Here is a 20,931-nt window from a genome sequence, read left to right on the forward strand (position 1 = left end):
TTGTCAAAACAACTAAATCCTAACAGCATTGAAAAATTACATCGAAACCTATTGTCATTTCGCCATATTCAAAAGTGGCCAAATGAACAATTACAATTAACTAAACCAAATTGATATTTCTTTTTTTATTTAGAGAGAACAAAATACCAAGAGAAACAAAGAAAAGGGGAACGGGAATGTGTACGAAGGACTCACTTTTTGTTGTTGGCCGGGAGGGGGGGGGTCGGATAAGTAAAAGTGTTACTAAAAGTAACGGGCCCATAATATGAGAGCGTGTATGTGTCGGGGGAGGGGGGCATTATGAAGCGGGTCTTATCAAATCAAGTCAAAAGTCTATGTTGGAGAAAGTACAATGCGCATGTAAGAAAACAATGGGGGGGGGGGGGGGTTCATGAGAGCGAAAAAGAGAGAGTAAATGAAAGAGATATCGAGCCTTGTAACAGATACACTAAATCACGGGGTTAAAAAAAAGTCTGTAATTTGATCGTTAAAACATGGCCCGCTAGTTTAAGTTAAAAAGAAATAACCGAAGGGAAAGTTTCGGCCATTAAACAAATAAACACTATAAAGCCTAGGGACATATCAACTGGCGTAGCCGGTGTGTACTGCTATATATACACACATAACATTGTCTAAATGTAAAGATTTCATTTACAAATTATTCTTGTGACATGGTCTACACTAGGCGAGTTTTATAAACAAGAACATAAAAAAATACTTTAAAAAAAAACACAAAGCTTTGATTACGTGTAATTGTATTAATTAATTTAACGCTTATTAGCTTTCTCTATGCTCTAAGATCCTATCAGTTGTTTGGAACCAGCTGGAAAATTTAAAAGGGAGTGGAAGACGGGGGTATCTGTGTGAATGTTTCCGTGATCGTTTTTAAAATGCATTAAATAAAAAAAAATGTTCGACTTGATTTCGCAATCAGGGCTCAAGCCTCCTCAAGGGGACTAATTCAGCTTATACCACCACATCTGTCAAGTACAATATATTTCCTTTGTTCGATACCAAACAAAATAATGTATTCCCAAAGTAAATCAATTAATTGTTTGTTTTTTTTTATTCTTGTTTAATCAAGTACAAGAAATGTGCTAAATTTTGACCCGAGATCGGGTGCGGCAGAAATGACGTGGGCTAATTATATATTCATACAGACAGACGGAGTTTATATAAGCTTTGTAAGAAACTAATTCTAACATTGCCTGGATGCAGAGAGTTCAAAGAACAAGCGGTTAATCTCTGATTGTAAATCTTTATTTCGGACTTCTTCCTGGTACACTTTTTTGTTCTGGCTCCTAAGGAGAGATAAAATAAAATAGGAATTACAGACTTTGCATTTACAGTTAGAATAGATTTTGACAGCAAACGTTAATTAGAGTAATCTGCTCTTTGCTTTGCACTTTTGATTTCTAAGATCCCTAAATGCCTTCCCGTTTCAGTTAGGAAAATAATACTGAAGTTAAAAACTAGAAAAATATTTTTTAAAATACTTTAAAAAAAATGAATTTAATATTAAGTGTAGTATCGGTTAATTTGTCTAGAGTCTAGACTAACACTAACACTAATAAATCTGTGCGAGTAGAAATATTTTAACAATTGTTTTTGTTTCGCGCTATTTCATGCTTTTAACTTTTGCAATGCCCTAGGATCCTATCACGTGTCTGGACCGGTTGGGAAAAGGGTGGATGGAGAAAGAAGGTTGTATCTGGATGAAAGCTAACGTGATCGCTTTTTTAAAATGCGTTGTACAAAAATAATGAATTCGAACTCGAGGGTAACTAACCACTATGTCAGTGAAGTGCTTATAAAATAGAAGGTTTTATAATTATATATTGATAGTTTCAAACAATCTAATTCTCTACACAATTAATAAAGTAGACTAATTCAACTTATACCATCAAATCAGTCAAGTATCTTTCCCTTTTTCGATACCAAATAAAAAATTAATTACCAATAGTAATATAGAAAGCTATGGACAGCGAAAGAACATGAGCCTCGGCTCTGGAAGAAAAAGGTACAATGCGAAAAATGACCAGCTCCTCTACCACCGAAGCGTAAGCCACCTTAACCTGTGATATTTATGGACGGCAGTGTCTCTCCAAAATAGGGCTCCACAGCCACATGAGGAAGTTTGCGAGATGAACCATAGTCGTTCTACGACTGAAAGAGGCCCTTATATAATATATATATATATACTTATATATATATATATATATATATATATATATATATATATATATATATATATATATATATATATATATATATATATATATATATATATATATATATGTATTGTATATGAGTTTAACATTCTATGCATCCAAAAATAAGATAAAATAAGATAAGATAATTTTATCGATCCAATCAAATGGAAATTCAGTTTGACTACAATTAACAGCCTCAGTTGGCACTGTCATAGTCCGACTTATAAAGTGCCCTATAACTCAAATAGCTATGGCCTTGGGGCCTATCAAGTCTAAATCTGATGTTATCAGGGTCGCTACGAAACCAGAATTCGTAGCTACTTTGGATTAAAGAGACTTATCACATTCTGTGAATTTTGTCTTTAGGTGTGTAATTTTGTAAATCGGTTAATCATTTATCGTAGCTACTTGGGGTGTGGGTGGAAGAGGACTAACAGTAAAACAAAATGGCCAGGAGGCAGCAGCACTCAGAGAAAAAGTAAATCTTATAGGGTACGGTATTGTCCAGTCCTAATGTATAATAGAAATCTCTCGCTACGCCTCTGCATATAAATGTCGCCATTGATTTTTTTGTGGTATGTTTCACGTCCATATCATTTGACTTCATTGTTTTTTTAATTAAGTTAAACTCTGCCAAGGCACTGGTTTTCTTGGCTGATTCAGGCAACCCACTCCATTCTCTAATGGTACTATGGAAGAAGGTGCACTTGGTACGAATTTGTTTTAGCATATTGATTCTAGAACTATCTTTTTGTAAAAGGAATGCCTTTTATAAATAAGATAAGATAATATAAGATAAGATAATTTTTATTGATCCAATCAAATGGAAGTTTTGTTTGACTACAATTGGCAACCTCAGCGTAACTATTGCACAATAACAAATATAGATGCAAATACGAACAACATTCACACACGAGAACACATACACACTCATAACCAGCGCTTTATAAATTAGACTTCTATGTACTTCTCGATGACGACAGCTGATCTTGTAATACTCTGACCGAAAGTGGGATGAAGGAGTTTTTAAATCTTTTTAGTCCTCATGGAAAGGAGACTACCACTTCGTTCAGATCTTATGTAACAGTGGTTTAATGGGTGCAAGTTGTCCTTAAGCATCGAGAGTGTTTTGGAAAGGCATCTTTCTTGGACAAGCTCTTCAAGAGATGGTAGCTGTGTTCGAGTGATATACTATGCTTTTTAATTAGTCTGTTTAGTGTAAGTCTTTGTGCCAGCAGGTGATGTCAAAGTTAATTAGACTGCTGATGGTTGCTGTATAAGTTTAATTATTGTTTTGTCGATGTTAAACTTCCTTAGCTTTCGAAGATAGAAAAGACGTTGGTGAATTTTGTGTAAAGGTTTTGACAGTGTTCACTCCATTTCAGTTTGTTGTTGATAGTTGTACCTAGGTATTTATATTCTTGCACTTGGTCTACGGTTTGGTTATTTATCTGTATTTCTGCAATATGGCATTTATGTTTCCTAAAACTTATTGATACAATAGTATGGCTTGATTCGGTTTTTGTCATAGGAGTATTCATGAACCCGAGGCCACAGGGACCTAGCTACGCTTCTGTCTTTACGAAATAAAAAAAAAACAACTTTTGTCTGTAAACGTTTAAGACTAAAGTAGGCCATTAAAGTGTCCAGATACTTACTCAGCCTGGTTCAAAATATGATATTTCTCCATCTCGCACTTTTTTAAAGATGCTTCCATTTTCTAAACGATAAAAATATTTTTTACTTATGTAAATTAAACAATAACAGAAGCAAGAAGTAGATAAACATTAAGAGTTAAAGGGTGAAAATGCCAAATATAATTACTTATATTTTTTTAGTTACACACTCAAAGAAAATCTGGCCTGAACAAAAAAAAAACAACAACAGCAGACGAGAGCGCTAGCTGTAGGAAATCAAGTCTTCTCAAGACAATCCATTTCAACAATCCTTTCCTTTATGTATTTATAAACGCCGGAAGCGATTTTAATAAAAACTAATGTCATGCGAAATATTAATTACAAAACAGACGTCTTCGCAAGAGCTGTGAATCTAAGTAGCCTTTTTAATTAATGTTATAAGCTCCAACTTCTTTGAACAATATAAATAAATCTTAGATATACGATGGCAAGGCAAACCAAATACAATTCCACAGGGCACAGTGCTATGCGGAGAATAGACACAGAAGAACAGCAGATTAATATAATACAAAGTTTTCAAAACTTGTTTAGTATAACGCGGCTGCCTTATAATTTCTATATATCTATATATCTATACATGCTTAGAGTCTAATCCCTTTTGTACATATACGGTGAAGTCACATCTGGGTGAAGGTTTCCATACGGCGTTAGGCTCCAATAAAAAAAAAAAACAACTTCAGAGTCGACTCTCGACTGAAAATTTCTGATCTACATCGGGATATGAACTCGAATCCTTTGATATGTAGCCAGGCTGTTTCTGCTACCCAGCCACACTTCCAGAATGGCGCAAAGTAGTGAAAGAATCACCATCGGCGCCCTAAAAGCTAGCATTATGTAAAACAGAAAAGTTTCCTAATGATATGAGCAAGGTATCTATGTGGTTTACTTCATGGACAAACATTTGGGCAACATTCGGGGTCAATGGGATAACTTACCTTATAATGTATGCCTCGTCTAGTGTTTTCTGTGTTTAAATTTTGGGCTAGTTGGGTTAATTGCTCCCTGTTATTGTCACAATGTTCCAGACTCTGGTTCACTCTGCGTAATTTATCTTCCAGTCTCTTACACTTGAGCTGATCAGAAAGTATCAATAATCAGATGATTACCTTTCTTTTAAATTTATTTCGTTTATCTCCCTTTCGGACCTCATTCACTCTTCGTAAACAGATGAGCCACGCCCTTTCCTATCTCTTCTATACAACGTACCAGGGCCGGTCTTAAGTCTCTGCAACCTATGCGGCCACAGTGGGCCCCGCACTTTTATAGGCCCCGCGCGATGCGAATTCTAGGTGTAAATTATTAAATTAAACCATTTTAACTTGTTATTAAAGGTTCCTTGAATTCTCCTGAAATTATAAAATATACGAAAAAGTCATGAAAATCTCCTGAAATTCTTAAAAACTTCTGAAAACTGACTTCTAACAAACACAGTTGTCATTTCGGGATGTCATTCAATATGAAAAACGCCAATCCTACTCGCGATAAAAAAAAAACGGCAATGTCAGCTTTCATTTAATAAAAATGTAATAATAAGGCGAATTTTAACAAAACAAGAAGTTCAAATACTTAATATACTTTAATAGTCACTGGCATACAAATATAAATCTAAATCTATCTCGACCTCTTAGAAAAAAACAACAAAATCGATATTTCGCTAGTCGATAGTCAATCTAAAAGGCAGATATGAATGTTTATCGGCTTTTTTTTTTTTTTTTTGGAAAACTATTTACTGTAGATGGCTCGTAAAGTTAATTTGACAGTGATTTTGTACTTAGTAAAGTATAAATAAAATGCAAAGACGAATTTATTTTCTAATACAAAATCTTAATTTTCGCTTATTATCCTTATCACAAGCCAAATTGGGCCCCGCGCAATCCGTTTCGCATAGGGCCCCGCAACCTGTAGGGCCGGTCCTGAACGTACAACCCAATTCGAATCATCAATGGTTATCATGTGACCGTTCGTTTTGGTAAATGAGGTCCATGCAAATATTTTATGGCTATTGTCTATACTTTGATAGTGCTGTCTGAATATAAAAAAAAAAACAAATGGGGACCAGCCATCCTTGACTATTTAGGCTATTTACTTAGCGCCCACATAAAATAAAACATTTAGTATAAAAGAGTGAAAAGAAAAAGAGAGGGCGGTGGTGTGGTTTGCGCTCTCTTTTTTTTTAAACTAATAACATGTTAAATTCTCCTTTTTTTTTTTTTTGTCAAGCTTATAGGGAGAGATTGTGATGATGGTGAGTTAGCCAGGTTTTTTTTTTAACATACCATAGGTTTACTAAAAGATTATTGACTATTTTCTTTTTACCAAAGGCGTATCTCCTTTCAGTTGTAAGAACTATGACATTCGACCCAAAAGTTTTCTTCTATTTTTCCTGGTGAGAGGGGGAGGGGGAGCAGGGCCGGCCCTAGCATTTGCGGGGCCCTATGCGAAACGGATCGCGCGGCGCCTAGTCTGGGTAGGGATAAGCATAATGTCAAAATGATTTTTTTTTGAATTAGAAAATAGGCCTACTTTCGTCTTTGCAATAAATTTTTATCAAATAAAAGCTCGCAATGCCACTTTTTATTTATTGGCACCCCAAAATGTCAATTTTGTCTATTCTTCAGGAGATTTGAATAAATTAAAAAAAAAGTTCAGGACTTTATCGTATATTTTGCCTTTTCTTGAGATTTCCTGGAGGCCCTGGAAAATCAGGAGGTCGCGAAAACCCTGTTATTTTATATACGTTATAATGGTTTAATTTAATAATGTACACTTAGAATTAGCGAGGGGCCTATGAAAGCGCGGGGCCCACTGCGACCGCATAGGCTGCAGTGGCCTAATGTGTCGTCCACAGGAACTATTCACCTACACCTTCATCGTGCCATGTAGCCCATAAAATCCAGGGGGTTGGATAGACCGCGTCTAAGGTAGAATATAACCCGCCGGCCGTAGTTAGGGCATCACAGACCAAAGAAAGAACAAAGAAGCGAGTGCTTAATGAACGCTTCACACACACTCACACGCATGCACACGCACAAACACCTTTAGAGTGGACAAATTTTTCCTGAGCTCGGACATGTAGGTCTGATTGGAGTGGATCGTCTTCTCCAAGTTCAGGATCATCTTCCTCTTGTCGGTCAGTTCCAAGTGATATTTAAAATTCTCCCTCTTGATCACGTCCAGCTGATGGCGTGTGTCCTCAATGTCCATGTGGGTGACCACTGGAATTGCATCGAGCTAGTGTTTGAATGAAATATTAGAAGAAAATATACATGTTAGTAAAATGTAAGTAAAATGTTTTTAATATGTTTGTAAAATGTTTGCAAAATGAAGTTTACTACTGAAAAGACCACAGTCGAGTCTCTGCCTGTAATACGAAGTTATCCCCTTCAAGCCCTAACATCAACTGACTAATAATAACATAAATAAACTAGAACCCACTAATCAGTGACGTCACTAAATGATGCGTTCAAAGTCAAATTCACCAAATATCGAGTTATTCACCTACCTTTACCAGCAATCGAGCTATTATCTTATCTTATCTTATCTTATATAATACAGACGTTACTTCAAAAAAAAAGATGATTACGTCCTACGCGTCATGCATTTAGTCATGCATATTAACCAATGACTTAAATTCTGCCAAGTCACTGGTTTTCCTGGCTAGCTCAGGCAACCCATTCCATGCTCTAATAGCACTAGGGAAGAAGGAGTATTTGTACAAATTTGTCCTAGCATATGGGACGAGGAATGTGCCTTTATCTTTGTGTCTTTCAGAGTATTTTATTAAATTTTGTTTTTGTATTTGAAGATTATGGTTCAGTGTTTTATGTATGATTGCTACTTTACTTTTGAGCCTTCTGTCCTGAAGGCTTTCTAAATTTAGTGATTTTACTAAAGGTGTTACTCTAGTCAAATGTGAATATTCGTTTGTTATGAATCTCACTGCTCTATTTTGTGTCTGTTCCAGTTTCTTAATGTTTTCTTGAGTTGAGGGGTCCCAAACGGAGGATGCATATTCTATTATTGGCCTAACCAAGGTTAAATAACATTTTAGTTTTATGTTCTTATTTGATTTATAGAAATTTCTTTTAATAAATCCTAATGCTTTGTTTGATTTTTTTGTAGTTTCATCAATATGTGGATTCCATGATAGTTTTTCATTTATTATAACACCTAGGTATTTTGCGTTTTTAGTCTGTGTTACTGGTTTGCCATGAATAAGATAAGTGGAATTAATTTGTTTTAGTTTTTTTGTTACTCTTAACAACTGACATTTTTCTGGGTGGAAAGACATGCTCCAATTTGATTCCCATTTCTGTAAGTCATCTAATTCTCTTTGTAAAATATCTGTGTCTTGTGTTGTTTTTATTGTTCTATATATTATGCAATCGTCTGCAAATAATCTGACTTTTGTTCCTGAACTAATGCAATTTGGTAAATCATTTATGTAAATTAAAAATAGTTGTGGACCCAAGACTGTTCCTTGAGGTACACCTGAGTTTACTGTTATCGGTGTTGATTTAGAGCCATTTATTATTACAGTTTGTTCTCTCCCTATCAGAAAATCTTTAATCCACTGATGCAGTGGACCATTAATGCCGAAATATTTTAATTTTTTAAGCAAACTATGGTGGTGAACTTTGTCAAAAGCCTTAGAAAAATCTAGTAAGATAGCATCTATTTGTTCACTATTATCTAAACCTTTTGAAAAATCATCAATTAGTCCTATTAGTTGTGTTTCACATGATCTATATTTCCTAAAGCCATGTTGGTATGGTGTGAGGACATTATGTTTGTCTAAGTGGTTTATGATGTTGCTACATATTATGTGTTCTAGGATTTTACATGTGATGCTGGTAAGTGATACTGGTCTGTAGTTTCCTGGGTCAGATTTTTCTCCTTTTTTAAATAGGGGGGTGACATTAGCTTCTTTCCAGTCCTTTGGTACTCTGCCCTGGTTAAGTGAAGCCTGAAAGAGTATTTTGAACACTGGGGCTAGCTCATTGCTTAGTTCTTTGAGTAATCTAGCTGGAATACCATCAGGTCCAGAAGCTTTATTTGGTTTGGTGTTGGCTAATAGTTTTTGAATTCCATTTTCTTGTACTACTATATCTTCTATGTTTCTTACGTGGTTCAAATTCAGTAATATGTCTTTGTCTCCTGGGGCTGAGAATGCTGATGCAAAGTATTTGTTTAGGATGTTTGCTTTAGTTTCATTATCATTATGTATTATGTTATGTTCATCTTTTAATGGCGCTATGCCTGTTGTTTCCATTTTCTTAGACTTAATATTCACCTACCTTGGCCAACAATCAAGCTATTCACATACCTTGGCCAATAATCGAGCTATTCACCTACCTTGGCCAATAATCGAGCTATTCACCTACCTTGATCAACAATCGAGATATTTACCACCTTGGCCAACAATCGAACTATTCACCTACCTTGGCCAACAATCGAGCTATTCACCTACCTTGGCCAACCATCAAGCTATTGATCTACCATTACCAAAAAGAGTGCTATTCATCTACCTTGGCCAAACATTCAAGCTATTCACATACCTTGGCCAATAATCGAGCTATTCATCTGCCATTACCAACAAGCTTGCTTTTCACCTACTTTGGCCAACAATCGAGCTATTGACCTACCTTGATCAACAATCGAGATATTTACCTACCTTGGCCAACTATAGAGCTATTCCCCTACCTTGGCCATCAATCGAGCTATTCACCTACCTTGGCCATCAGCTCATCTTTCTCTTTCTGAGAGTCACGCTTGTATTCATAGAAGGCGTCTTTGGCAGCTTGCATTGATTGGACGAGCTCCCCAATCTTCTGCTCCTTATGCATGCTCAGTTCCTCCAGCTCTTCCATCTTTTTCCTGGGGGGGAGATATTTTTTTATTTTTTTATTTTCCTCCCTGTAAACTACACATAGTCAAAGCTGATCAATTGAACTTCAATGGTCCCAACTCAATGTAAAAAGTAAGTCGCTCCAAATACAAGAGCTTAGAACATTTGTTTCTGCATTGCTTAAAATGCACATAAATTATCATATAGCTTTTGACAGGCAACGAGAATCTTCCTAGGAATGTTAAGGGCCTTGAAGGTATCTGCAAGGACAGTTGTCTTCCCCTCCATTGATATAACAATGGGGTATACTATTTTGGATAACTTCCATAAACGCTTGTTCTCCAAGGCTAGGTTTCCATATTACTTGTTCTTCCATTTCAGTTTTCCTTTAATAATGAGACAGTGGTAAGGCGATGTCATGAATGGTAGCGTTTTTTTCCTTTTTTATCAATGAACAGCAGATCAGGCCGTTTAAAATCTACCGTTTGCCTATTATTATTATTATTATTATACCGTACCGACAATTTTGTTGAACGCTGAAGACATATGCCTAAAATAGCACTCAATAAGTCTCTTGGTCAACAGGCTATGAGGACTTCTGCGACCAGGAACAAGACCAATCTTACTTTTCAGCTGGATGTGAAGTGCTCACTTAAAATCAGCTTAGATGGACCCAAAAACCAAAGCTATTATTGAGACAGACCCACTAAGAGATAAAAAAAACAACAACAGCGAATGACTTTGAAATATAGCATTTCAAAAACAGAGTATAATTAACATTGGCATAACAACGACTATTGTTACTGCTCATTGCGCTATGGTTCAATCGTTTTTGTGGGCCAGTAGGTGGAGGTGGTATCTGGGAGAAGGCTTCCGTGCTGCCTTTAGACGCTCAGAAAACATAACTCTGCTTGAGTTGGGATTCGATCTCGAGCCCCCTAGGTGGTCAAGCAGTAGTCACGTAGCTGAAACCCATCACGCCTATGATCAAGACTAAACTTACAATTATACTCATCGGTTGCCTTTAGTACAAGATAAATGCTTAAAACGAAGTTAAAGTTATGCGATGCAAAGGCCGGATTTAAGGGAGGACAGTAGAGGAGCTAATTTCCAGGGACTCAACAAGAAAGCCATCCCCCCCCCCCCCCCCACAATAAAGAAAAGATCCATATTTCAACCGGTCAGAACTTTACGTTTTTGTACTACATTTTTGTCGCATTCTTAGCTACAACACTTTAAAGCTTAGAGTTGGAAACGTTGTTTTTTTTTAAATGTCCGCTTATAGTGTGCTTGTTTATTACAACAACATTGCTTAGATCCTAAAAATGTACTTTTTTGTTACTAAAATACGTATATTAAATAATTTTAATGTTTTTAAATGAACAAGCTTTAAATGTACTGTTATGTTACTCTCTTTCTTTGATAACAATTGTGTTTGATTTTAGATATTACTATTTTGTATTACTAAGTAGATTTTTATAAGAAGCTTTCAAAAAACTGTTATGGGAGGGGGGGACCACAAAAATCTGCCCTGGGGCCTCCACAAACATAAATCCGGCCTTGATGCTTTGCTTAGTTCCATTTAAATTCTACTTACTCTAGTTTTTTCCTAGAATCGAGCTCATCCGTCAGTTTCCGGTTGTTTTTCCTCATGTTGGTAAGATTTGTTTCCATCGTCCGGATGTCAGTTCTGATACTGTTCAACTCCGTCAGGTATTCATTCCCAATCTGGGCAGTTCAAACAAAAAGTAAACGACATATTGTTGTATTAAATATAGAGAGGGGCGGCCTGAGTCTAAAAAAAAAAAACAAGGTTACAAAGACAGTTTGTGTGGAGACACAAACTCAAAATCGGCCCCCGAAGTGGTCCACCCAGGCAGGTAAAAAGGCAGGTATCAATATTTTCAGAAAGAACATCAGAATGAAATTCTATCAAAGACAAATGACAGAGAAGAATAAAGAAAGAAGGTTGACAGATCTTGTGTGGTGCCTCAGCGGTCCAGCAGACCAAAGGATAGGTGAAAGTGAATGTGAAATTAAATGCGAATCTGGCCTAACTGATGTCTTATAATGAATATCTAATTGATCTAATTGTTTTGTAAAGGGTCAATCTCTTATTCAAATACTAAAAAAAAAGAAAAAAACATTTAAGTTATAAAAAAAAATTCCTTTATAGCTAGGTGGGGCCGCTAAACAATCTAGATGGACTAGATTACCTCCTCCGCTTCTGCCTTCTCTTGCCGCCAACGATGCGCCAGGAACAAAACTTTGGCCACTCTGGGATCGTGTTTCAGCCTCGCCGCCAGCTCCTCCACCTCGTGCTCCCTCTTAAACAACTTTTTCTGTAACATTACAAACAGGAAATTAGAAGCCAGTCTAGCAGCATGGTGCCTGGTCGTGTGGAATGTACTCTGAACAGTCGTCTTGTTGGATCCGAGTTCGAGCCCTGCGCGCCGCCATCCCCCCCCCCCACCGTCATGCGGGAGACTTGAGCTAGAGTGTAATGATATTTGACTACGAGGGAAGGTCCGAAACAAATAGTAAACTAGATCAGTGAGAGTGTACCTTGGCTGTATTAAGAATGAACAGAACACACGTATCAGGTGACTAGGGTGTAAAAAAAAAAGTAAAGTTCCTCTTCCAGACCTTGTAATCAATAGGGCAGATGATGTAAAGGTCATCTGTTCCTGTGGCCTGTGGTTAACGAGGGTGTCAGGTACCAATAAGAGCTGGGTGGACTCAGAGGCGCCCAAAGATTTTGAAATTAAAAATCCCAGTCGTTACCAGGATTCGAACCCGTGACTCACGGTTCGGAAGCCAAGCGCTTTACCGCTCAGCCACTGCGCCTCCGGTATCAGATGACTGGGGTGTAGTATTCCAGTAGATTATCCAACTTGTGCACAAGTCAGTGGAGGGGAAACCTTTATTCACGATGGAATCCCCTTCCTTATTTTGACTAGACTAAATGTAATAGGTAGAATGTAAACTACTTTAAATATAGGGCTTTTGTAGGTCCCAAATGGGGAAGTGGTTACTGAGTTGTTAAGCACTTGGCTACCGAACCCGGGGTCATGGGTTCCTATCTCGGTGAAGACTGGGTTTTTTAATCTCGGGATTTTTAGTGCGCCCCTGAGTCCACTCAACTCTAATAGGTACCTGACTTTAGCTGTGGGAAAGTAATGGCGGTTAGTCGTTGTGCTGGCCAGATGACACCCTGCTCATTAACCTTTGGCCAAAGAAACAGATGACCTTGACATCATCTGCCCTATAGATCGCAAAGTCTGAAAGGGGCAACTATTTTTACTATACATCAACAAACTCGTCTCTACATATAGGATTGTGTCGAAATCAAATTCCTTGTACATTGTCTTTAACACTAGTCTTCAAAATGCAGAATGAACACATAGAAGGTTAAATGGATAGAAGAGTACGTGAAATAATGCACATTTAACTTAAAATCATTATTTTTCATATCAAACTCACTTGGACAATCTTTTTGGGCCCCTTCCCCCAAGGCCCTTAAGCTATAGCTTGTGTAGACAATACCTAAACCCTGAGGAGCTCGTTATGTTTAGAGCCGACTTGTTTAATTCATAATGATCAACTCGTTGAAAGCCTAGTTCTCAACTTACAGGCAACTGTTTCTTCAGCAATGAAAAGTTACAACCATCTTCCTCTACCTTATAATTTAAACGCTAGATCTAGATAATAATAATAATAATAATCTTTATTGTCCGTATGGAAAATTGTCTTACAATTTGTGCATTACACCAAAGAAAAAACATTATAACTATAAGAAACCAAAGTGTACATTCACACCAGACTCACTCATAATTTACATGTGACAAAGTTTATACCAGATTGTTCTTATTTAATGATTTGATTGCCAGGGGAACAAAAGAGTGTTTGTGTCTGTTTGTCTTTGCTATCGGTGTCTTGTATCTCTTTTGTGATGGTAAAATCACAAAATCCTGACACAAAGGGTGATTCTTTATTTCGATGATCTTGTTAGCTTTTTTTTATAGATGTTTGTCTCAAACAACTGCCCAAATGGGGTTTGTTTTTTGCCAATGTTTTTATCTGCAGCATTTAGGATTCTATAAAGTTTATTTTTATTTGTAATGCTCAGATTGCCATACCAGGCAGTGATATTGAAACTTAAAATATTGCAGATGTGAGCGTGATAAAACATAGCCAAGGCCTTTTCGCTAACATTAAACGAGGATAGTTTTCTTAGTAATCGTAACCTTTGCTTTGTAGGAAAAGAGGTTTTCAAAAATAGTAACAGAATGCGGTTAACATTATGAGATCTCTCCTTTCCGCACACACTTAACACGTTTTACCCTCTGTTTCAACAATTCTTCAATTTGTTGTTATGGTAAAGCTAATGTGAAATAGCTTGCCCCAGTAAAGCACAATGGAATATTTATTCTTCTTTGTAATTGTTCTTAGAGATCAGTTGAAGAATCTTAAAACTCTAGACCCATAGTCCAGTCTAAAAAAAAAAACTGGTCTGTCAGGGAAAGATCTAACAAATGTACATTTGTTACGATATTACCGATGGCTTGTATCCCAAGACGTACGGGTTAGACGCGAGGCCGAGGGACGAGCACACTGGGGAAACAACTCCATGTTTCTTTACTGTATTACATCAGCAGTGACGGTGTGCACCATAAAACGGCTCCTTGGGGAAATGTATATTGAAAGTGGAATTTTTGCTGGGGCTCTCTTCTATCCACGTCCGTGCATTGGACTAGGCAACCCAAAGTGGGTTCTATTTGGCTTTAGAGGAAAATAAAACACTGCAACGACTTTACATTATTTCTATTGAGTAATAACAGAAAATGCCAAGTTCTGACACGAAAGACTAAAACGTTCACCTTCAGCTCCGCCTCGTTACTTCTGGCTTCGTTGACCACCTCATAAATCTTCCTTAACTCTGACCTGAACACGTCCAATGTAGCATTCTTGGAAATTCTGAGATTGGCCTGTACGATGTTTTGAAAAGAAAGATGTTACTTCACTTTTTTTATCGGTTGATAAATAGACAGACAGACAGACAGATATATATATATATATACTTTTGGTACCTTGGCTCCATCATATCCAACAACACTCTGCTGGATAAAGACATTAACAACAGGATAGCCAAGGCAATGGCCACCATGTCAAGGTTGCAGAAAAGAGTCTGGGACAACATATTGCTGAACAGTACTAAAGCCCAAGTCTACCGGACCTCTGTGTTGAGCACCTTGCTGTACGGAAGTGAAACTGGGTCAACCTACTCAAGGCAGGAAAAAAGCTGAATGTCTTCCACCTTTGATGCCTAAGGCGGTTCTTTAAAATAAGGTGGCAAGATAAGATAACCAACGAGGAAGTGCTACGAAGAGCAGGGTGCCAGGACATCCGCTCTGTTATCAGCATCAGACGCCTTGGCTGGCTTGGCCACGTTCGTAGAATGCCTGTAGGTTGACTTCCACAAGACATTCTGTATGGCGATCTAATAGAAGGCAGGAAAGCCGCTGGTCGCCCACTTTTACGTTCTTTGTATGTATGCAAAAGCTCTTCAAAATGGACACTGGCAACTGGGAAGAGGTGGCACTGGATAAATCCACAAGCAGAGAGAGCATGGGTCACGGATTGCAGATGTCATACACAACAGAAGCAGAAAGAAGGGTGAAAATGCAACGGCGCCGGGTGATTACAGATGCCCAACCTGTGACCACAGCTGTGTATCAAGGATTGGCCTCTTTAGTCACACAAGAAGTTGCAATGGGAAAAGATAATCTCTTGAGACGTAAAATACCACAGAAGATATATATATATATATATATATATACTAGACTTATATTACCCGCGGCCCTATGCATTAACGTGCATACAGCATATATATATTTATTTAATTTTTTATGTATTTATTTTAATTTAATAAAAATTTTTGCACTTTTATTTCTCTACTCGTTGTTTCTACATGGTAATTGTAGAGAGTTCTAATCGGTTGCAAAGTTTTGGTTCCAGAAAAAGCCCCCTTTATTTTAGTGCTAGATTCTCTCTGATAATCCAGCTGTATTTAGGTCTTCCTCTTCTTCTTCCCTTCGACTTGACATCGCGAGCTGTCGGCGAGCTGTCTTCGCGAGCTGTCTCCAATGTGTCCCCGTATTGTGTAGAGGGCTACTATCTTTTTCCAACGAGTTTTCTTTAAAAGAAAACAACTTAGCGCTCTAGTCCCTTTTTGTGATAGATGAAGAAAGAAACGTGAGGGTTAAGTCCAAAACATCGAGTTGCTTGATGCCTGACGTAAATGTCACTAGCATCAACTTGGCAATGTAGATGCACTTGAACAAACTTAGAGAGAGAAATACAGAAATATAATAGAAATATTAAACATTCATAGAGGCGAGTTGATATGAAAATCATCCGATCGGATAAACTGTTTTTTTTTAGAGAAGAATTTATTTTTAATGGTAAGTAGTTTTCATTATCCTGTTGACCCCTTCCGATCGTCTCGTGGACCTCTGGTGCTTCGCGGATCACAGTTTAAGAACCACAGATCTATACCATAGAATAGCAATGGCTCATGAGATAAAAATGAGAAGCCAGCAGTTTTTTACACCTGCTTTTATCCGCCTGAAGACCTACTCACCTTTTTCAAAACTCAATTCCACAACCATATCAGGGTCAACCTTCAAGTATTCCCTGGTAGTAATACCTGCAATGTATATTGTGCCTACCTTTTGATACATCTCGTCAACATCTGGGTACGGCGTAACGAAGGGTGGGTCACTTGTTACCTCGTAAATTCCTTCGTCGAAAATTTCCTTCAGCTCTGGGGCTTTGATGAAAATTTGAGGCAGCTTGTAACTTGCCTTACGCTGAAGGGAAAGAAGAGATGAAAGGGGTGAAAATTTTGACTCAATGTCATGACGCACTGATTAATGTCATGGCCCACTGTTTAATGTCATGGCCCACTGTTTAATGTCATGGCCTACTGATTAATGTCATGACACACTGATTCATGTCATGACACATTGATTAATGTCATGACACATTGATTAATGTCATGGCCCACTGATTCATGTCATGGCACACTGATTCATGTCATGGCACACTGATTAATGTTATGGCACACTAATTCATGTCATGGCGCACTGCACAGTGTCATACATTTTGATTCATGTGCTGGCACACTGATTATTCTCATGGCACACTGATTATTCTCATGGCACACGGATTATTGACACGGCACACGGATAATGTAATGACACACTGATTAATGCCATGGCACTCGGATGAATGTCGTAACATACTGCTCAATGTCACGACACAATGCTCAATCTCATTACACGCTGATTAATAACACGGCACACTGTTTTTTTGTCAAAGCACATAGATAAATGTCATGACACACTGCATATTTTCATGGCACTCTGCTCAACGTCATGGCATACTGATCTTACTTCTACACACTTCTCCGTGTGACTACACACCATTACGTGTTAATGCACACGTCTCAATGTTACTGACCTTTTAAAAAAAATGTTCACCGCACACTGTTCAGAGGCACAATACAACTTTATGTTAATTACAGAAACCTCAACGTTGACGCTAATTTATCATTTGATATTTTTAATTGCTTCTTCGTTTCTACAACACATACACTCCATACCGGAATCACACATAGTTTTCTCTTGAGTTAACTCTTTCTCTCCTAAATGACGATACCAGCGTTGATTCCACCAGAATAAATAATATATAATATAAATAATTACGGAGAGAAAGAGTTAAGAACTACAGCTATGCTCCACCTCTTGAGAACTTCCTCCAAGACTTTAAAACATCAAAGAGGAGGATTGCAGAACGAGAGAAAGGGACACGAAATAACCAAAACAATAAGCAGACAATATTGCCAAGTGAATTAGCTTTACGCTACATGAGTTTCACTTTGAGTTGTGAGTTTTTTTTGCACATCAGCACACTTTAGGCCATGTCGTGCCCGTAATCCCCTAAAAGGTTACTCTTCCTTCACACCACAAGATCTAAGGTTGTTACGAAACACAGAGGAAGAAGAGACGCTAAACATTTCTAGAAATTCAGACGCTAATGATGTCAAGAAACATTGAAGAAAATAAGACGCTAATGATGTCAAGAAACACTGAAGAAGATAAGACGCTAATGATGTCAAGAAACAAAGACGATGATACACTCAGGATGCCAAGGAAACAAAGAACATACTACGCCAACGATTTTGAGAAACAAAGAAGATAAGACGCTAAGGATGTCAAGAAACAAAGAAGATAAGATGCTAAAAAAGTCAAGAAACACTAAAGAAGATGAAGCGCTAAGGATCTGAAGAAAGAAAGAAGATGAGATGCTTAGGAACTTGAAAATCAAAGATGATAGGGATGTCAAGAAACAAAGAAAGATTAAATGCTAAGGATGTTGAAAATCAAAGATGCTAGGAATGTCAAACTTTTAAAAAGGTTCCACTACCGTGTCGTAACAATTACGTCCATTACACAATTAGCTCGGACGGACAGGGGGTGAGCTAATGAGTTATTTAGTTCACTCACGCTTTTTTCACGTTCACTGACACTCAACCGACTTTCTTCCACAGGTAACTCATTCCGCTCCTCCTCCTCCAGCGTCTCCACTAGATGAGTGTCCACGGCTTTGATGTCGTCAATCAGGTCAAGCAGCTCATCGTCCGGCTCCGTTGTGCCCTCGTCACTAGCGGACATCACACTCTGGGCAGTGGCCAGCACTGGGGGCTGCTCTTGTTCCGCTGAACTTGACCCTGAATAAAAAAAAACATCAACATTTGGAGGCGAGTTCTCAACTTATAGGCCTACTGCTTCCGTTTGAGACAAAAACAAGCACAATATATATATTAAAAAAAAAATAAAAAATAAAAGGAATTACTACCATATCCCTCGGTACTGAAATGTTTATCTCCCTTTTCTGTATAAAACAAAATTAATGAATGATCACTAATTAATAAACTAATTGGTTAATTGTTTGCATTGGTTCATGTGTTCTCATCAACAATAAATAATTGTGCAAAATTTAAAATTTGATCCGAGAATGGGAGGTGGGAGAAACAAAGGGTACAAACTTTGTACAAGACAAGAGTTGATATAAGCTCTCTACATAAACAAACACCACGTACTGCACAGGGTGATGTGTATCTTCCATGCAGTCTGAGCGCATAACGGTCCAATCTTTTTTGGACATTTGCGGGTAGATGGGAATATGGGAGATTTCCGAGCTGATTTTAGGCGCTTTTCACGAGTCGGGATTCGAACTTGACTCCCTTGATAGATAGCCCATTGTAAATATTGTTTTGGACAAAAGCTTTTAAATGATATGAAAATTGAAAATGTCTAGATCTGTAGGCTACATATATTGAATGGGCGCCACTATAAATCAGATATAATCTATGGATCGCGGGCAGCATACGACCATGAAGCGGTGTTTTCCGGACCCTAGTATCTTCACCACTCGTTTGTTTTTCACAATTTTGAAAAATAAGCTGAACTATTAAAATCTAGATCTGTAAAAATACTGAAAAACCTCGGTGTAATCATAAAGTTAACTCTGCCTTTTTTTCCAAAGTTATATCTTAACTTCTTATATAATACTGCTTTAATACAGACGTTACTTCCAAAAATAAGATGATTACGTCCTACTCGTCATGCATCTAGTCATGCATGTAAACCAATGACTTAAATTCTGCCAAGCCACTGATTTTCCTGGCTAACTCAGGCAACCCATTCCATGCTCTAATAGCACTCAGGAAGATGTCAGATGTCCAAATGGTTCGATGCAAGCACGCCCCTTTTATGAACCATGTGACCCGAGAAAGGCATTTATCTCGTGGTCAGGATGAGAAATTGGCTCTTAACCGATCTCTTTGTCAGGAGGCCCCCGTCGACATACGGAGCTTTATATTATTTTTGAATATATAACTTTATTACATTGTTTCTCATCATTATTCTTATATCGCGTGTGGCTACTGTTGCTGTCATGGATTGTAATTAGGTGCTAGATAACAATTTCACTGTTTGTGAATCGTGTGATCTGATAGTTGCGGCATTGTTGATCATTAAATATTGTTATAATTATCATTTATATTACCACTTGCATTATTATTATTTTCCATTTGTTTGTATCGTGATTATGTGTATATATTGTTATTATTTGTAATTCTGACTGCCTTTGTAGCACTTGTGCTTTGCGGTGCTAAGGCACGATTAGGAATTTGGTGGGGACATTTATTTGTTTCGTAAAAACGGAATGTTTTGACTTAGAGACCACAACAAGATGAATTTAAAAAATACGACCAGGTTTTTAGGAAGAATAGCGAAATGTAAACAGACGGCCTTAGAAGCAGGCAGCAGGTTGTATGGACCTGGAGATTTCAATTGACGACTTTTGACAGTTCCCTTCACCTTCAATATTATGGATTCCGAGGTCCAAATGGTTCGAGGCAAGCACGCCCCTTTTATGAACCATGTGACCCGAGAAAGGCTTTTATCTTGTGGCCAGAATGAGAAATTGGTTCTTCACCGATCTTTCTGTCAGGAGGCCCCCCGTCGACTTAGTGATCATTTATTCACACCCGTCTTGGCATGTTGCAAATTCTTCCAAATCTCTGCATGAATTCCTCCTTTCATGTGTGGCCGGAAGCTCAAGCCCCACGTGGGGGGGGGGTATCCTTGTGCCTATGCTGTCCCATCGTACCCGTGGGGGGGGGGGGGGGACATCAGCACACGTATGGACCCCTTTGGGAAACGGGCTGATGGGGGTTTCTGACTTGTTTAGCGAGCCTTTTTACCATCCCTACCACGTTTAATGTACCCTCGCTAGAGGATACATGTGGTAGCCCACTGAGAGCTATGTTAGCTACCATTCTTAGCCTATCCACTTTCCCCGGCGGACGTTTCCACGGAGGCGCCACGCTGAGACGACGGGAGCTGGAATATCCATCCATCCCATCCCAGTGGCGCTACAGCCCATGGAGGGCTCTGGCCTGCTTTAACACATCCTTCCATTCAGATCTCTCCTGGGCCTTTCGTCTCCACGCCCTAACCCCAAGCTGCTTCAGATCTGCTTCCACGTCATCTATCCATCGCATTCGGGGTCTGCCTTTGGGTCGCCTGCCTTTTGGTTTTTG

General features: G+C 38.1%; 1 protein-coding gene across 1 annotated transcript in view; it reads right to left on the minus strand.

Moving 5' to 3' along the window:
- The window catches only part of LOC106072325 (paramyosin-like), a 51,801-nt gene that overhangs the window by 23,687 nt on the left and 7,183 nt on the right, over positions 1 to 20,931 (minus strand). Inside the window, exons 3-12 of the mRNA XM_056043312.1 lie at positions 18,329 to 18,552; positions 16,490 to 16,630; positions 14,639 to 14,746; positions 11,975 to 12,100; positions 11,356 to 11,486; positions 9,643 to 9,787; positions 6,947 to 7,141; positions 4,846 to 4,983; positions 3,872 to 3,933; positions 1,204 to 1,301 (exon numbers count right to left, since the gene is read on the minus strand). Coding sequence (XP_055899287.1) covers positions 1,204 to 1,301; positions 3,872 to 3,933; positions 4,846 to 4,983; positions 6,947 to 7,141; positions 9,643 to 9,787; positions 11,356 to 11,486; positions 11,975 to 12,100; positions 14,639 to 14,746; positions 16,490 to 16,630; positions 18,329 to 18,552 — 1,368 coding nt within the window. The remainder of the gene's footprint in view (positions 1 to 1,203; positions 1,302 to 3,871; positions 3,934 to 4,845; positions 4,984 to 6,946; positions 7,142 to 9,642; positions 9,788 to 11,355; positions 11,487 to 11,974; positions 12,101 to 14,638; positions 14,747 to 16,489; positions 16,631 to 18,328; positions 18,553 to 20,931) is intronic.

This window comes from Biomphalaria glabrata, chromosome 10 (genome assembly GCF_947242115.1).
Source record: "Biomphalaria glabrata chromosome 10, xgBioGlab47.1, whole genome shotgun sequence".
Lineage (NCBI taxonomy): Eukaryota > Metazoa > Mollusca > Gastropoda > Planorbidae > Biomphalaria > Biomphalaria glabrata.